The following is a 19,800-nucleotide window of genomic DNA, read 5'->3' on the forward strand; positions in this document are numbered from 1 at the left end:
TGCAGACAGGTTGGAGGCAGGGCGGAGAGCGGCAGGAAGGCCACCCAAGGAATTTTACAGACCCTCGCCCACAAACCTGCCAGCAAAGGATCATAAAATTCTGCCCATAGACTTTTTGGCAAAACTGTACAATTACTAATTTGGTTAAATGTCTGTTACGTTTTCAACATACAAGTGAAAATGGGGCAAAACAGAATAACCTCTTCTCTCAACACAGGCTGAAAAATGCTGTTTGAGACGGATGGTGTTTGCTGAAGAGACTTCAATTACTCACATCTGGATAGCCCTGCATATTTCATCAGTGGTTTTTCCAGCCTTCCGCAATGTGATGGCAAGATTCTTGGCTCTATTGGGATCCAGCAGCGTCACTTTGTTCGATCCCTTTTGGATGATCTTTTGTCTACTAGAAACAATATCCATGGCTGGTCCCTGGGCTTTTGTTTTAAATATTTCTTCAAACTCATCCACATTCAGTTCCTGAAAAATCAGAATTTGTACATACAGCCAAGTGTAGTGCTGAGGAACTCAAAACAGTGTAAACACAAATGAGTGAACATGATTTCAAATATCTAAAGTCTCAATTTAATCTTTATCCTTATATAACAATATTACGCTGAAGGCATACCTCTAGAATTCTCTCATCATCAATGTCATTGAAGACAGTGCCATTGATCTGATTGGGCTTCAATGCCACCCAGTTAAAGACTGGCATACGGAATTTTGTCTTGATAGGTTTCTTGATCTTAACAGCTGCACAAAAAAAATGGTTTAGAGATTGTTCCTCATCATTTAAGCCATCCATAATATACTCAATTCAATTTTGTCCAAACGTTCACTGCACTTATGATCTGTAATGACAAGCCAGATCTCATGCAATTACAAATTAACAGAGTATGCATAATCTGTGACCCAAATGACAGCAGGAAAAATTATTAATTGTTTTACTTTAGTTTAGAAAAACTGCACATTAATCATGATAGGATTTTTGGCAGCCTCATTAGTGAGCACACATGTAGGTAGTATAGTCAAAAGCAAATTTGTTTTTACAGCTTTCTTCACTGGCACAGAAAGAAATCCACCCGGGTATTAACAGGTAACAGGGCAAATCAGGTTAAATATTAATTCTTTTCAGACAGTCAGTCAGATTTAGAGTTCTAAGAGCAAACTAAATTATTCCATATCCTTCATGGCCAATTTCGGCATTCACCAAATATTTAACTTCTCCTGGATTATTGAACTACACGGATCTGACAAACTGCCTCAGTAAGTGTGCAGAGTTATTGCCTAGTCAGGGATAATATCAAAACCATTTGTAAATCAACAAACTATTCAATTCATTATTCAAAATCAGAATGTCACAATTGCAAGAATAATTATTTCCTGTCATTTGAATTCACAATTAAAATTTAAATAAGATGGTGTACAGTGCTCAGACTCTACTTATGGCATCTAACTCCACGATTAAGAGTAGACACATTCAGATTGAACACACATACTAATTGTATTAAAATACCACAATGAAACACTTGTAACATGCAAGAACTAGGACAAACGAGAGAAATATTGCAAGACATGGTATCTTTCAGTGCAATTTAGAATTTTCAGGGTTCAATCCACAATATACAAAAAGCAAATACCTTAAAGTTTTTGAGTCTGTGAATGAGATCACCATGTAGAATTTGACTGCCGCAGCCACCTACCCTGATCATTACCTCACGTACACAAACTGATTCACCTCAGTTCTAAATTATTGCAACAAACCTGGATGTATTTTTTTAGTGTGTAATTGTATCACATAGACTGATTCATCCAACTGGACCAACACTTGGAATATTTAATAAAAATATTAAATCCATGGGAGGCAAAAGAGGCTAGTTATAAAATTTATCATAAACATTTATTTCAAGTAGACAAAGTTAACTGGTAAACAAAAACAGTGTCCCAATATGCTAAGATAAACTACTTGGCGTGTTATTTTTGTGAAATAAAATGTACTGAAAGAACCATTCTTAACAACATTTATCACTGCTTGAAAGACAGATACAGTGTGATGCACCAATAGAGCATAAAGAAACCTACAGAACAGCTTGATTGGTCCCTCTTGTATGGAAGCAGATAGGGTAGATAAAGAAAGATGAATTAACAGAAGAGAAGTCATAAAATAGTGAGCAAGAGACAGCAGAAATCATTTATCATTGGCAAGCATTTTCACTGGAGGAAGTAACTTAGGAAATTTATTGCATCATTTTGCCACAAATAGAACTCAATCTAAATGAACCACAATAACTTTGCAACTTTCACAAATTCCATAGATTTGTCATGACATTTATTGTCCAACCTTATCTTCCTACAATTTTAAATTTGCCAAGAGGTTATTATTGTTACCATAAGCCAATTACTGTGCAGAGCCACATCACGTGATTGATGCAGCCTCACTAATCCAATGTATATGCCATTGGTTTTATATCTAGTCATAATGAGACCACCATATTATGCAATTCCAACAAGAAAGTAAAATAAGATTTATCTTTTTAAATCCAAAAGCATTGTTGGATGTTATTTTTAATTACTTGATCATTCTTAGTTACAGCACTAAATTTCTGTCATTTCTGCCACTGTTTCTCTCTCTTTTCTGTTTTTATTTCTTCATTCCCTTTTCTCCTTCAATCACAGAACATAGGAACCATCCTTAGTAAAGGAGATTACACTGGAAGCTTTCCTCTTTCACCACATTCTCCCCACTTCCCAGTCCCATTATTTTTCCTCCTTCCCTCCACTGTTTAATTCTTAAAATACCAATCATTTCCAGGCTCAGAGGACTGAATGCCATTCTCTTTAACCTCCTAAGAGGTGATGAGAAATCGAGAATGAACTGCATTCCAGTTTTCTCTCACTCGCTCCACATGGAGAAGCATTTCTGTTTTCTGCTAAGTCTTCAGACCCCATCTGCTGTCACAGACAACCCGACATTAGGATTGTGATATGGAGTGAATGCAAAATACCTTTCTGGAACTTTCCCGTTTCTGTAAGTTATCTTATTCACCTAGCTGACTTATAGGGATCCATATTAAATCCCCGCGATTGATCAGAGGGTTGGTGGGGGGTATTAAGGAATGCATCCCCAATCCAACACTCAGGAGATTGAACAATGAAATGGAGTCAGGAGTAGCAGGTTGCAGAAGGTATGTGCTTCTAAGAGCACTCCCTGTGAACCAGGAGAAGTGATCCACTAGTCCCTCAAGCAAACCTTTGGCCTCCCTTCACGGCTGCAATCAACCGACCTCATCCTCCCACTGTCCCTGAGTGTTCCTGCAAACACTCTCCAAACTTCAATCTCAAGCATGACTAGATAATCCCTGGCCCAACCCTACCCCTCACCTGCCTTTCCTTCTTCCCTCACTCCTGGTTGCTGGGCTCTCCTACCTCTACTACTAAGCCCAAACAATCAACAACCTCCACACCCTCCCCAAGTCACAAATGAAGTTACACACACACCCATTTTTGCTGCCCAGTTTAGCATAGAGAACACACACCATGCCCCCCACCCTTCCCTCCCCTATTTTTGCTGCCCAGTTTAGAATAGATAGTATGCAACTTTGTACAATTTACTGTCACGGTGTTGTCTCAAACCAGTAGTCAAACCTCCAATATTGCTAGTATTCCTTTTTATTTCCTAATAAACCAATACGTTATACCCAAAGTATATTAGCCATATTTCCTGAACTCAAAATAACGATTAGTGTCTTGTCACCCATAAACCCAGGTATCTGTGAAAGACTTTGCAACTGTATCCCATAATGTTACCTGCTAAGCCAGGGTTAAAAATGAGAGTTGGGGCTGTCCCAGGCAATGGAGGAGCTGCTGGCGGTGGCGGTGGCGGTGGCGGCGGTGGAGGAGCAGGCGGAGCTTCTGAACTTGGAGGCGGCGGTGGTGGTGGTGGAGGGGGAAGTGGCGATGACGACTGGACAGACACTGGCCCATTTGGCACTGCCAAAGACACAAAAACAAAAGTCATGTTTAGCTTTCTGACAAGGCACAAACGCTACTGTCAGTCCGGCAAACATTTTCTTTTCTCAAGGGATGGAGGTTAAATGGTTGTTGGATTTCAGACAAAGCTACCTACATATGTAAACACAAAATTCATGTTAAATTTGTTTTAAATGTCCCAAATTACAGCAGAAAACCTCAACTTAATACTGGGGGGAAAAATCTTACTAGTGGGTGAGAGGTGGTTTAGATAGAATACTATTATCCTTCATTGTATTTGTATAGACTTTCCAATCATCTTTACTGCTACTAATATACTTTTCCAGGGTCACACCCATACAAGAGAAACTCAGATTTAAACTTTTACAATTTAAGATGATATTTTTCCACTAAAATAGCAACATAGTTATTGCCATGCCAGCCAGGGCCATGGAATTGTAACATGTTTAATCCCCAATGACATATTCTGCAAATAATTCAGAAGTCAATCTCAATAATGCCTTACCTGCACCCGACAGGCATGGAGGAGGTGGGGGAAGGGGTGGCATTGCTATTCCTGATGCTTCAAGCGGTGGCCCACTACAAATGCTAGGTAAATGCTCCGCACTTGGGGACAGTGCCGTGGAAGACACAACTGGTAGAATGGCAATGTCACCATCTCCTTTCTTCTGGACTTTAATAGATCCCTGCTTCTCTAATTCATGAATCTTTTTCTCTAGATGATTATGTCTTTGTATGGTCTCCTCCTTCTCTTTGATCATTCTCCGCAGCGTATGAACCTGGGTGTTGGTATCTTTGTAAACCTCCTGGGAAGGGAGAAGGGGAAAAAAAAATCACCCGAGATAAAATATTACTCTCTAAATCACTCCCAGTAAAGTAAAATTGAGATTTGCGCTTACTTGCATCTTTTTTAAACCGTGTCCAAACTCTTTCTGCACACTTACCTCCATATATTACTACAAAGAAAACTGAAATTTTCCGCCAACTCTTAGTATTTGGGACATCTTCAAATTCTATATTAAAATAGTGGGGCAGGATAAGAACTTGCCAAGATGCTATAAGAATTCCCACAGAGGTTAAAAACTAATCCACAATGATTGAAGATCAGAGGGAAAAGACGTCTTGCAAATACCTAAGGAGCATTTGCAGAAACCCTGAAGCAAGTCATTATATGGTCTGGGGAAAATCAAGATAAAAGGCGGGAAAAACATCTAAAATAATGCAAAGTAAATACCTTCAAAAAACAAAATGATAATTCAAATGTAGCCAAATATGAACATAAGCACAAACATAATAATTAGGAACAGGAGTAGGCCACTTGGCCCTTCAAGCCTGCTCCGTTATTCAATAAAATCATGCCCAATCTGATTGTAACCCCCCGATAACCTTTCACCCTCTTGTTTATCAAGAATCTATCCACCTCTGCCTACAAAATATTCAAAGACTCTGCTTCCACTGCCTTTAGAGGAAGGGAATTCCAAAGACTCACTACACTCAGAGAAAAAAAAAATCCTTCTGTCTTATATGGGTGACCCCTTATTTTTAAACAATCACCCCCTTGTTCTAGATTGTCCCCACATTCACCCTGTCAAGGCTCCTCAGGATCTTAAAAATGTTCCAACTCAAATCATGAATCATTCATAACATTTCCACCTGATTTCCCATTCTTGACACACATTTGAAATGCAAGGCAATTGCAGCATAAGCTTCACTATGTTCTAGTTTGCTGCAGCAAGTTTGTAAAGGGTCAGGTTCAGGTCACACTTGCACTCTTTTGGTTTCTTCAGGCTGTCATAAATTAAAGTTTAACTGAAGTTCAGGAAATCAGCTTAGGTCACAAGCCTTCTGTGGACTATAGCATCGGCACATAACTGATGTTAATAACTGACAAAAAGGCTATTGTGAATATAGGTTATATTGATATGTAATCAGTCTCAAGGCCACAAGTTTTTTTTGTTGCTTCAGGCTGCACTGGCTTGTAATCAACCTCAATAATTCAAGCTTTTTGGAATTGAGTTAAGTACTGGTTCACACTCAGGAATTACTCTTCAAAGTACAGCAATGTTATGCTTAGATAGAAAGATCTTGCAATTATACATCTCCCACAAACTTAGGATGCCTCAGAGCAACTCACATCTAATAAAGAACTTATAAAGTGTGATTATTTTTGCAATGTGGAAAAATAAAGCAGTCAATTTGTGCACAAAGTCCCACAAATTGCAATGAGATAAATGATTAAATAATCTGTTTTCATGATGCGGGTTGATGGATAAATGTTGGCCAGGCCAAAAGGAAAACTATAGTGCTCTTCTTCAAAAAGTGACAAGAATCTTTTATATCTATTTGAAAGGGTAGATGAGGCCTCAATCTAATGCTTTATTCAATAGATGGCACTTCTAAGAATAATTCATCCCACAACTTGTATTTACATAGCGGCTTTAATATGGTAAAGCTTCTCAAGATGCTTCACAGGAAGCATTATCAAAGATAATTTGATTCTGAGCCATATAAGGAGACATTAAGGCAGATGACCAAAAGTTTGGCCAAAGAGGTGGGTTTTGAGGAGGAGAGAGGCATACAGAAGCAGAGAGATTTAGAAAGGGAATCCCAGAGCTTATGGCCTTAGCAGCTGAAGGCACAGCTACCAATAGTACAGGGATTAAAATCGGGAATGTTCAACAAGAGGCCAGAATTGAAGAGCATAGATATCTTGGAGGGCTGGAGGACATTACAGACACAGGTGAGGCCTCGATGGCTGTGAAAACAAAGATGAAAATTTTAACATTGGAGCATTAGTTAAACAGGAGCCAATGTAAGTCAGTGAGCACAGGGGTGATGGATGAACAGAACGTGATGCCAGTTAGGACACAGGCAGAATTTTGGATGACCTCAAATATATGGATGGTAGAAAATGGGAGACTGGACAGATTGGAATAGTTAAGTCTCAAGGTAACAAAGGCATGAACAGGGGTTTCAGCAGCACATGAGCTGAGGCGGGGCAGAACTATGCAAAGTTAGAGGTGGAAATAGCGAATGTCTGGTATGGGATTGGAAGCTCAGTTAAAGGAATAGGCATGGGAATGAAAGAGCGAGCAGTTATGGATTAGCAGATCTACAGAAATAGGGCTTGCAAGTAATTACAGATACAGAGTATTGCCATCATATTCAGTTGCTAATCAGGCCTTTTAAGATCACAACTCTAAATAACCAAACCCTGAGGTCAGAGACAATTTTAAATTACTTGGAAATTTTAGCCCCCAGGTCAATATATATTTAAACATTACTCACAATAAGTCAAACAATGCACAATGATAACTACAGGAGTGTTATGTTATGTTCTTCACAATGTATGATTAAGGCCACTGATCGAAGGAAGTACTGGTGAGTTTAATGCTACCTAGACTCCCTCATTATAGTTGTTTGAAGGCAATACATGTAAGTGTGAAGGACAGGAAATTCATGCGAGAAGTACAATTCGTTTTCTTATGCATAAAGCAAATTTCTCTTGTATATAGCCATATAAGCTGTATAGCAGACAGAAGTTGGTTAAACAGGCTGCAAATATCCTGGTTCTGGTATTTTGAAAACCTCCATTTCTTTGTATGTTTTTCCTTCCAATTGTGACAGAAAAAAAAACCTGCACTTGTTGGTCTCCCATGATTAGAGGCACAGATTTAAAGTTTTGGACAAGAGATGCAAGGAGAATGTGAGAAAGAACATTTTTTCTTAAACGCAGCGAGTGATAATGAAATCAAATTCGCGGGGCAGAAATGTCCCAGATTTGCACTAAGAGTGGTAGCGGGCTGGTAAAATGGCGTTTTACCCGCCAGCCACAATGGTGGCTTCTCACACCATTTTGTCCCGACCGCATTAATTATGCATTCCCAGGAAACACTGTTTCCATGGCAGGTAGGCTCCAATTTGCCCACCATGCCATCACCTCACTGCTTCATCACTCCGGGGGCCATTTTTAAAGTACAGCTGCGCGCACACTTCTCAGTGCTTCCAACCCAGGACTGCTGCAAATAAGACATGGCCCCGAAAGGCAAGAAGACTGCAGCCCCCCAGTTTAGTGACGCGCCCCTCAAGCATCTTTTGGACGCTGTAGAGGCTCACCATGATGTCCTCTACCCCTGCTCTGGCCACAGGAGGGGCAGCAACATTACCGCTCCAGCTTGGAAGGCAATGACAGAGGTGGTCAGTGCCAATGCTGTACAGAATAGGTTGGCCATCCAGTGCAGAAAGAGGATAAGTGATCTCATCCATGCAGCCAGGGTAAGGCGACCATCTCATCACTCTAAACTCACACACTCACAAGGCCATCACACATTCACTAGCATCTCAAGGGACATCATCACCCATTCTCACACACACCCTCACATCTCCATCTGGCCCCATCTCCTCTGGAGAATACCTCCTCAGCCCTCAACGTCTTGAGGCCACTTGCACAGGTCAACTTGTGCCCCCACACATCCTGGGGTTCTCCCCTTACTCAGTGCAACCCCCACCCTGCAGTCTCTTCCCTTGCCTGAGGCCATTTCTTCCCCTTCCCCCAGCAAGCCCTAGCCCTGCAGCCGTACAAAGCCAACCTCACCTTTGGGCTGGTCTGGTAGGTAGAGACCTGCTTGTGAACCCCCATAAAAGTGTTGTGGTGCTGTCTGCAAAGCCTGGCACTTGACTGTCAATGTTGTCCAAAGCAATATTGGCAAGCAAACCTGGAAGTCCCAAGTGAAGTGCATGTCACTTACATGCAGTTGTGAAACACGTCAGCGTGACTAACGATCCAGCGTAGGGGGGATGAGTCTGGCAGGCTAGCCTTACAATGATATACAGATGTACTACGATGAGGTTCCCAATGTCCGATGGCAGGAAACGCAGCCTGCCATTGATGGGCTGAGCGGATGATTGCAAACTGGTTTCACGACGTCGTGAAACAGTTTTTTGGCCTACTCGCCATTTTGTCCGTTCACGATGCCGAGCATGCCCGACGCCAGCGGGCATGGACGATTCCGCCCGCTGCCTACAAAAATGGTGGAAGAGGAGGTAATGGATGATTCCAAAAGGAAATCGGAAGGGCACTTGAGGGAAAGAACCTTGCAAGACCATGGGGATAGGGCGGGGGAACGGGGCTGATTGGATTGCTCTACAGAGAGCCAGCATGGACTTGATGGGTTGAATGGCCTTCTGTGCTGTAATGATTCCTTGGACAGAATTTAATGTCCCTTGACTGAGGGTTTGGAGGCAGGGGAGAGGTATTTGATTAGGCAGGAGGACACAGGGTGCCCGCTTAAGTCAGGGACAGGAAAGCTTGTAGACAGTCTTCCTGCTCAGATGTTAACTGAGACCTTTAAGTGGGCAATTAATGTCCACTTAAGGGACTCATCTTTCCGCCACTGGTATTCACGGGAAGTTGCCATACGGGGAACCAGGAAAGCAAACCCATGGGCTTCTGAGTGGGCTTTTTATTCAAAAGCATCAGTGCCTGACTGAGGGGTCTGGCATCAGAAAGGGGGTTCCACTAAGAGCCACTCTACTGCCCTTTCTTTCAACCCCTGCCTAGCCAGCAACCCCATCCCACCCACATTTAACTGTGGCCTGGGTCTCTTGTCAATTCTAGGCCTCTGGTGGATGCGTGAGCAGCAGCATCCACCTCCCCAAGAATGTAGAACTGCTGGCCTCTAATTGACCAATGGCTCTTGGGGAGCGGGATTTCCGCCCCACAGTGTCCTAAATCCTGAGGGGCATCCAACACTGGCCACTTAAGTGCCTGATGGGCAAGACCCTTTTGTGAATATTAAATTTTGCCCCAAGACTCTAAGAGATTTCCGCACATGGGAAATAAACTTGTGTAAAACTATGTAAAATTGGAAATAAACATGCAATACTGTCTATATTATAAATGTAAACATCATTTTTATATTTAATGTAGATTTAGTGCACTGTTGCTCTTGGAAAATTGGAGGATGCATTTGACAAGGTGTGGATTATATCCTGAACCCAGTTTGGAACATTAAATAGCTGATCAAGATCATACTTTAGCTAAATAGTAATAAATTTAGTTTATGCAATAGCAAAAAAAACAGGCTTTTTAATGAATTGACAACCTGTTTTTCTTTCCCATAAAATGCGCTAATGATTAACGCGACTACCAAAGACTAATTTCAGACCCATCATGTCTCACAGCAGCAAAAAAGTCTTTATAAACTTACTCTTATAACTTCCAGTTCTTTGCTTCTTTGCATTAGTTGCTTTTCCAGTTCCACAATTTTTTCCATAGCTTCATTTTCGGTGTCTTGCAACTTTTCTGACAACTGAAATTAGAAGTTTGACATATTTTAGTTCTTGTTTAGTGCTCATCAATACCCGGTCCAACAAAATTAAAATTTAGCCTGCTTTCCTGATAGATCAATTACTCTGGTCAATGGAAAGCTTAACTATACAGAACACCATGGTCAATTCCATTTGTAACTCCTCAAATAATGAGCATCGCCAACAAGTGAGAATCTAACCACCTCCTCTTGACACTCAATGCCATTACATTCATTAAAACCTACACCGTCAACATCCTGGGTTCACCACTGACCAGAAATTTAGCTGGACCGTCCATACAAATACAGTGGCTACAAGAACAGTTCAGAAGTTGGGAATTCTACAGACAGTGACTCACCTCCTGATTCCCTAAAGCCTGTCCGCCATCTATAAGGCACAAGCCAGAAGTGTGATTAAATACTCTCCACTTGCATGGACGAGTGCAACTTCAACAACATTCAAGAAGCTCAACACCATCCAGGGCAAAGCAGCCTGCTTGATTGTCATCTCACTTAACACCTTAAAACATTCAGTCCCTGCAATGCCAGAGCAGAGTGGCTGCAATGTGTACCATCTACAAGATGCACTACAGGAACTCGCCAAGGCTTCTTCAACAGCACATCCCAACCCATGACTTCCAGCACCTAAAAGGACAAGGGCAACAAGTGCATGGGAACACCACCGCCTGTAGGTTGTTCCAAACACTGGGCTTCATAAAATGGTTATGTTTTAAACTTTCCAATTCAAGGTAAAATGGAGTAATTTTGAGAGGAGTATGTGGCCACCTACAAAATCTCCCTGGTTACAAGCCCATGTGACCTGCTTATTATGGAGACAGAAACGCAAATCAAATGTGAATGCAAATTTTAACTCCTAGATAAAAAGGAGACGACGACTGGTCTTACTGCAGGCCTGGATTTTCACCGCTTCGAGTTGACTTGAAAGCCCCTTAAAAATGGAAGGTGGGTCCTGATTCTGGGATTCCCAACCCTATTCCCAGGCTGAGATATTTTTGGGACTGCCTTTAAAGGGTACGGGCTGCTTCCTGCCAGAAGCCTGCATCCGGCAATCCTAACCTGCCCAGCTCCATTGCAACAAAAGGTATCTCCTACTCCTCCCCAATTTTTATGGAGTTGGGCCAGGCTTTTAAGAGTCATGGTTCACAGCCCCTTGGGGAGTAATGAACCCCAGTGTGCATGAGAGGAGCTTCTAAAAAATAAGTTCAAAAGGTCCTCCTCATGCCCCCTTATTCCAAGTTATGCACTCCACCCACGTTCTATGTCCCCTCATGCTCCCTATGCTAAGCTCTGCCCTTCCAACCATCCCTTCAGGCCCCTCATACCCCCGCTACCAAGTTCTGCACTTCTACCCGTTCCCCCAGGCCCTTCATGCCCCCTATGCTAAGCTCTGCCCTTCCAACCATCCTTTCAGGCCTCTCATATCCCCTCTACCAAACTCTGCACTTCCACCCACTCCCTCAGGCCCCTTATGCCCCCTATGGCAAGCCTTGGCACTAATATGCCTATTGACCCACTGCACACTTCCTAGAACCAATGTAAGCATAGTGTATAATGGGATGTCAAAAAGAAAGCTTTGAAAGAAATGTAATCCATTAATAAATTTCTCCTTTACAAAAAGGAATCTGGACAGTAAGCTAATTAAAGTGTCAATCATCCAGACCCTTTGAAGTTTCAAAAACCACAAACACTTAAAACCAATTAAGTTATATTAACAAACATAGTGAAATTGACCACAGAAATCAGAGCATCCGAGCTGTCAATCAAACAATATTTCCACTGGGGTGCAGGTGTTCTGTTAGTCTAATAGACTTCTGGGCTCTCAGTCAAGCCTCATTATGTACACTTGGCTAAAAGCCCAGACATCTATTAGAACTACAGAACACCTCCTCCCCAGAACAAGAAATGTTTGATTGACACCTGGCCCCCAGCAATAAAGATCCCACCTTGGCAGGCACTTTCTTCCGAGGTGGACAGGCTGAGCCAGGACTTTTGCTGACTCCCCTTACCCACCTCAAGGAAGAAAATCCAGGCTACAGACACTCAGGCAGGGAGATAGAAAACCCACAACTATACCCAGAAGAAAAGGACTGTTTTTGGGTTATCCACCAAGCACAGTGCTGGTGAGAATGGATTCCGGTTTCGACAAAACAAATCCTGTGGAGAGTTAAACACTAAGGAGTCACCTGAGGGTACCTTGCAGCTAGAAGTCCATTCAATTATGCTCAGAAAATTGTGAAGGGACTCTGCTTAAAAGGTTCACCCTGGTGAGGCAGAGAGGAGAGACCCTGTTAAAGCCAGGAGGAGATTGGGACTTTAAACACAAGACTACATTTCTGCTGAGAGTGTGGTGTAAGGCACAAACATGGTATGAGGTTTTTGGTCGTGTTAAGATATTATTGGGGAATACTTTTTCTGTAGCTTACTGTATTAATTGCCTGCTAAGTAATGTTTAGTCAACGTAGATATGCTTTTCACAGTAAAAGTCTTAAAATGTGACAATTTGTTATGTGATTCTTTGCAATAGTCACTGGGAAAATCATTTTTTTTTTTAAAAGTTATTGGTCGCTACAAAGTTTCTCTCCAAGTCACAAGCCACCCTGATTTAGAACTATCACCGTTTCCTCACTGTCACTGGGTCAAAATCCTGGAACTCCCTCCCTAACAGTACTGTGGGTGGATCTACGCCATGTGGATTGTAGCAGTTCAAGACATCACACCACCATCATCTCAAGGGTAAATAGGAATGGACAAAAAATGCTGGGCTTGCCATTGACACCCACATCCCATGAATTAATAAAAAAAATACTTTTAAATGGCAGTCACTGGTGTCAGGTGAGCAAACGCAGTAGCCAACTGTGTACAACAAAGTCTCTCAAACAGAAAATCACCAGTTAATTAAGGTTTCAAATCACTTCACTGCCAGTTCGGACACAGCCTGGTTATGATTATTTTCATGCACCAAATAAGAGGTGCAGCTTTTTTTAAAAAATTGTCCACTGAACACTGTAACTCATAACTACATCCGACAGCACTGACAAGCTAATCTGCACTACAAAATGTTCTTTGAAGTCCTGCAGAATCTCACAATCTATCACAGCTGCAACGTCACAGCTGTCTACTTATAATGGCATTCTGCACCAATCAAAATCTTTGCATTATTATCCAGTAATAATGACCTAATCCTTTTTATGTTGACCTGTCTTAACCATTTGATCCTGAAATTATTTCCCAGTATTTCAAGGAAATTAACTAATTATTTTGTGGTTGTAGCTAATCACTAAATGTAGTTTCTTAATCATATCAACTGGGCACTGCAGGTCTCATTGAAAATTTAAAGCAATGATTACATGAGAAATGTTTTCTTCCAGTTCTTCCACCCTCTCCAAGGCAGCATTCTTGGTTTCAGCATCTTCCAGTAATGCACCCACATCAAACACGTTGTCCAAGTAGGCCTGAATCTGCACCTGCAGTTTGTCACTCTCTGTATTTTTTAGTTTCTAAAAAACAAAGACAATTCCTCAACATTAGAGTTCATATCAAGATATCAAGCTACTTTTAAATATAGGTCTAAAGTTCACTTTAAAAAAAAGCTATTGGAATAAGGTTATGTAATAAGTGGCTAGTATGATTTGTGAACTGCACTATTCTCTCTTCTCAGCTTTAGTATGCACTGAATTTATATTTTTGGGTGGGACACAGTATTAGAGAATAGGCTTTGTGTATTAATCACTCCTACAGTTCTTTAACGGCTCTATTCCAATCCCCCAGCTTTTCTGTCTCTGGCTTGTCTGCTCTGACAATGTCACCTTCTATACCAGTGCTTCTGATGTATTTTCCTTTTAATCAGGTAAGTGTGAGGTAGTGCATTTCGGAAGGAAGAATAAAGAATCCACTTACATCTTGGAAAATAAAGGTCTAAATGGAGTAGAGAAGCAAAGGGATCTAGGGATGCATATATACGTATCACTAAAAGTAGTGGCGCAGGTCAATAACACCATAAAAGCAAAGGAAGACAGCACCAGGCCTAATTTCTAGAGGAATAAAATCAAAAGGCAAGGAGGTTGTGTTAAACTTGTTAAAGAACCTTGGTTAGACCACACTTGAGTACTGTGAGCATGTTATAAAATGGATATTAGGGGCACTGGAGAAGGTGTAATAAAGATTTTCGAGGACGATACCAGAATGGAGAAGTTATACCTATCAGGAAAGGCTGACCAAGTTGGGTCCCTTCTCTATAGAAAAATGAGAAGGCTTAAGAGTGACCTGGTTGTGGCGAGTAGCATAGTACTATTTAAGGAGAAGCTAGATAAACACATGAGAAGGAGAGAAAGGAATACATATTTTGATAGGATTATATGACATAGGATGGGAAAACAGGGGACTCACGTAGAGCATAAACACCAGCAAGAGCCAATGGGGCTGAATAACCTGATTCTGAAATGTATATTCTACATAATTTAGGAGGGAATGGGAGATTCCTTTGAAATACCTATTCTCATGTTGCATTAATGTTTGAACGGCAGCACTGGACAAAAGAGCATAGAATGTAAATGTCTGCATTTGAGGCAGTAACAACAATACTTTCGTTCTAAACAGGATATATCCTGTTTAATCGAGTAAAACAAAGGAATCTAAATGGTTACTGTTTACTCATTCCTTTTCAACCATATACAAAGTCTCAGACAATTTTAGATCAAGACCTTCTTACTAAGGTTATTAATGCGATACCATAAGTTACAGTTGGGATGGGACACATTAATAATTCACAACAGTTGTCTTGACATAGTTCCATCTTCTTAAATCGTTCCCTTGTAAATGACATAATTTCTTTAGGCATTATTGCCTAAATTAAATTATTGCCACATCTTCCTCTATTCTCTTCTGAATTTTTGGAATTAAGAGTTATCTTAAATATTCATGCCATTATACCGCTAACAGTTTCCGAAGTAAGGTAAAATGGTCTAGGTTCCAGCTGCTGTCCAAGGCATGACCAATGGCGATTACATTGACTTGTGTGTGTGTGTGTGTGTGTGTGTGTGTGTGTGTGTGTGTGTGTGTGTGTTGCAGGTGAAGTCAAAATCTGCTGCAACAGCAAAAAAAAAACTCAAGACAAGAAATATAATCCTAAAACTTCTAAATCAAATATTTTTTTTAAATATTGCTAAAGACTGCTAATTTAGTTACAGTGACAGAAACTTAGATCCTGGATAAGAAAATGGAATAATGTTGTTAAATAACCGGCATTGATTACTAAGTAAAAGAATACCCACATCCAGGTATTCATCGAGTCCTAGTTTGGTGAACTCATATTGGAGATGCACTCGGAAATTCATATCCTCTACAGAATGGACCACAATGTTAATAAACTGCATACAGGCCACCTAGAAGCAAAGGGAGATTAAAAAAAACATTATAATCAGGGAATTATATTCTTTAGACCTAGCACTGATGGAAAAATAAAAAGCATACCTTCATCCTATAACAATTGATGTTTCAATTTGAATTGAAAGCCATCAAATTTTACTAAATAATGCAATTGTGGTTTAAAGCACTTGTCGGTTTGTTTTTGTATTGTAAATTGCATTTGCATACATTTAATAATCCCCAACAGATAATGGCAATTGCCTGATAATTGAGGGCTATTATCTCAAGAGCAATTACGTTTTCTGAAACAACCTGTTGAATATTTTATCAACGTCAGGAATATATCATTAACACATTAAAACCACAAAGTCTTTCAAATGCAAAGTATATTACCACAGAGCCTAGAATGATTTCAACCTATTGGGATTCTTTTGACATAGATAAGTTATTAGCTGTTGACAGTTAAATTCAGGCAAATAGGATGTATTTGGTCGGAACGATTTAATTTAAAAAATAACTTTAGGAATAAACGGTTGAAACAAACAAGGTAAAATCCTGTACATCAGGTGCACTGCTTTTTCTTACACCAGGTCACCAAAAAGACTGAAGCCATAACCAAGGGCAGAATTTTTCCCTTGGGTCGGGTGGGCGCAGCGGGCAAGCCCGACTATGATTTCATGCTGGCTGGCCAATTAAGGGCCCGCAAATGTGAAACACAAGCTGATAACCTCAGCGCTGCTGGAGAGGAGGGGGAGGAGCGCGAGTGCTGAAGTGTGCACATCTGCGGTGGTGTGCTCATTGAAAGCTCCCTGAAGCACAGAGCTGCCTCAGGGAGCTGAAGATTTTTAATCTGAAAACTAAAGACTTTACATGTGAGATAAACATGTCCCCACATGTAATTCTGTCGCATGAACAGGAATATGTAAAAAAAGGATGTTGAAAATGTTTTATTGCTTCTGTAGTAAATGTTGGAAACCTCATCCCATCCGTGAATGAGGTTTCGTTAAAAATGCGAAGGCCGCCTGGTCTATGCACCTGTTCACCAACCGAACGATTGAGCAGGCAGTGAAAAATCCAACTTCATTAATTACTTAATGGCCTTAATAGGCCTCTTAATTGTCAGCAGGCGCGCCCGCTGACCGAAAGATCGTGAGAGGGCACGATGACGTCATTGCGCACTATTTCGCTCCTTTTCGGATCGGGAGCACACCCGCCCGACAAGGGAAAATTTCTGCCCCAAATTACAGTCCTGGGCTTATAAGTTGAAAGATCTGGGGTTCTAGCAATCACTATGAGTAACATGTCCAGCTCTGATCACTGAGATCAAAGAGAGGCATTTGAGGTCAGGAGAGCATGCAGAAAAGAGCTCAGAGTCTGACCTCTGGTGTGGAAAGATCGAGTTATGAAGTAAGACTAAGGCTGGTGCCCACTGTGGGGAATGCAGCGAGCCAGCCAAAAGTCTACTGACTTTCAGCGAGACCGGATGATCCCAACAGCGGGCAGGGCTGGAAAATCCTGTCCTAAATTTTCAGCCTGGAAAGGAGGCAACACTGGTTAACTTAGAGGTTAATAATTAGTAAATGAGGTATGCAAAAGGTTAAATCAGAATTGTGTTATTTTAATGAGATTGTTCAAAAGTTTGATCAGTTAAGGAAATAGCAACATAATGCACGCAAATTGCATGACACAACATTTTACATCATTGAACTCCAGTATCACAGAATTATTTTTCAGTGTTATCAGATTGTTCACTGAAAGAAATATTATTCATGTTGCAACTCTGTCATTTCAATCTGCTAGGCGGCTGTGGTCTGTGATACAGATCCAGACACACTGCACCATCATTCAATGATTTTATCCAACATTTTTTTGTGTGTTTTAGTCCACAGCAGAGCATTCTCGCTGATCCTCATCCATCATTGATAATCTTCAACACACTGAAAGTTTAACTACTGTGGACTAATGGATCAGGTCAAAGCTCTGCACTCCTGCTACATCCAGTTGTGTATGGAGGTGGACAATTAAACAACTGACAGGAGTCGTCAACTTCATGAACATCGCCATCCTCAATAATGGTGGAGCCCAGCTCTTCAGTGCAAAAGAAAAAGATAAAGCTTCAGCAAGATGTGTCCAGCGGATGGTCCATCTTGGCCTCCTCCTGAGATCTCCAACATCACAGGTCCCGATCTTCAGCCAATTTATGGAGCCATTACTCCACAAGATATCAAAAAATGGCTGAAGGAAATAGATACTGCAAAGGCTATGGGTCCTGATAATATCCTGGCTGTAGTACTGAAGATTTGTGCGCCTGAACAAGCCATGCCCCTAGCCAAGCTTTACCAGTACAGCCCACAACACCGGCATCTACTCGACAATGTCAAAAATTGCCCAGATGTGTCTTGTCCACAAAAAGCAGGACAAATCAAATCCGGCCAATTACTGCCCCATCCGTGTACTTTTGATCGTAAGCAGAGTGATAGATGTGTAACTGATAGTGCTATCAAATGGCACTTACTCAGCAGTAACGTGCATATCAATGATCAGTTTGGGCTCCGCCAGGATCACTTGGCTCCAGATCTCGTTTTAGCCTTGCTGGAACATGAATTCCAGAGGTGAGGTGAGAGTGACTGCTCTTGACATCAAGGCAGCTTTCATCAAGGAGCCCTAGTAAAATTGATGTCAATAGGAATCAGGGGAAAACTTACCATTAGTGGAAATTATACTTAGCTCAAAGGAAAATGGTTGTGATAGTTGGAGGTCAATCATCTCAGTCCCAGGAGATCACTGCAGAAGTTCCTCAGGGTAATCCCCTAAGCCCAACCATCTTCAGCTTCTTCATCAATGATCTTCTTTCCATCATAAGATCAGTAGTGGAAACATTCGCTAATGATTGCACAATGTTTAGCACCATTCATAACACCTCAGTTACTAAAGCTGTCTCTGCCTGCCTGCAGCAAGACCTGGACAACAGTCAGGCTTGGGCTGATAAATGGCAAGTTAACACTCGCACCACACAAGTGCCAGGGAATATTGTGGCAACAGTGGAATGCAGCCCCAAATTACTTACAGGCATTTTGAACTTTTTAAGGAAGACACATGTCTTTTATTAAAAAAGCATACAAGCAAAGACACTGAACAAAAGATGGCTGAGAATGTAAAGTAACCACCTTCTGGAAAATTCCTATGTGGATTATATTTGACAGACTAGTCCAGAGAGAACATGAAATGTCGCACCTAAAAAGGTGTCAAAGCCTACTTCAGACAGACGTACTTGAGAGGAAGAGATGAAATGCAAAAGACTGAACTTCAATCTCCTGTGGTTGCAGAGACAATGGAGTTTAATTACCACATCTCAGCAGAAAGCATCTCCTGTTGAATTATATCTCAGAATGTGGTAATGATCTGAGTTGAAAGAAAACAGACTCTGGGCAAAAGACATGTTTGTTTTTTTCCCTTCCAGGAATACACAAAGGAAAGGGGTTAAAAAGCTAGAACTGATCTGGGCATTCTAGTTCTGGTGTGCCTATGAAAGTTACAGCAGAAGATTGACTAGGCACCCCTTTGTAGCTTGTAGGCAAAGGCTCTCTCCTCTCCATTGCTGGGGGCAAGTCAGCAAAGCCACAATAAAAAAGGGATTGGACAGTTTCTTCAGCTAACCTGCAGAACCAAGTGTCTCCAAACCCAACTGCAAACCTGTCAAAGTCAGCTCTACTGGAATCACCCAACTTAACCGCTGCAACGTATCGCCATCTATGCCTCACGGACAAGCCAGAGGCTGATTTTTTATCTCTTTTTCAACTTTTATTTGGGCTGAACTTCTCATTTCTGCTCTGTGTGTACGTGTGTTGTGTTTTTATTATTTCCTTTTTGGGTTTTTACTAAATAGGGGCAGAATTTTCTGCCTGTCGGGCAGGTGGGCCTGACCCAATCTCCGGCAGACGGGGAGCCGATCCCCACCGGAGAAGCGGGCCGCAACGCCATTTTACGTGCTTCACAGGCACTTCCTGTGCGGGCAGGGAGGATTCCCCACAAGTGAGAGTGCGCTCTTTCGCACATGCGCACGAAAGAACGCACATCTCCCTGAGGCAAAGTGCAGCCTCAGGGAGATCGCTGCCACTTT

General features: G+C 41.5%; 1 protein-coding gene across 5 annotated transcripts in view; it reads right to left on the bottom strand.

Moving 5' to 3' along the window:
• The window catches only part of fmnl2a (formin-like 2a), a 269,355-nt gene that overhangs the window by 28,498 nt on the left and 221,057 nt on the right, over positions 1–19,800 (bottom strand). For all 5 annotated transcript variants that reach the window (XR_005944561.1, XM_041200688.1, XM_041200691.1 and 2 more), the window contains exons 11-17: positions 15,587–15,697; positions 13,664–13,813; positions 10,197–10,298; positions 4,493–4,793; positions 3,805–3,987; positions 626–750; positions 275–477 (exon numbers count right to left, since the gene is read on the bottom strand). Coding sequence is in view for 4 of the 5 variants with exons in the window: in XM_041200688.1 (XP_041056622.1) it covers positions 275–477; positions 626–750; positions 3,805–3,987; positions 4,493–4,793; positions 10,197–10,298; positions 13,664–13,813; positions 15,587–15,697 (1,175 nt within the window). In the remaining variant the exon portion in view is untranslated. The remainder of the gene's footprint in view (positions 1–274; positions 478–625; positions 751–3,804; positions 3,988–4,492; positions 4,794–10,196; positions 10,299–13,663; positions 13,814–15,586; positions 15,698–19,800) is intronic.

The sequence above is a fragment of the Carcharodon carcharias genome, chromosome 12, assembly GCF_017639515.1.
Source record: "Carcharodon carcharias isolate sCarCar2 chromosome 12, sCarCar2.pri, whole genome shotgun sequence".
In the NCBI taxonomy this organism is placed as follows: Eukaryota; Metazoa; Chordata; class Chondrichthyes; order Lamniformes; family Lamnidae; genus Carcharodon; species Carcharodon carcharias.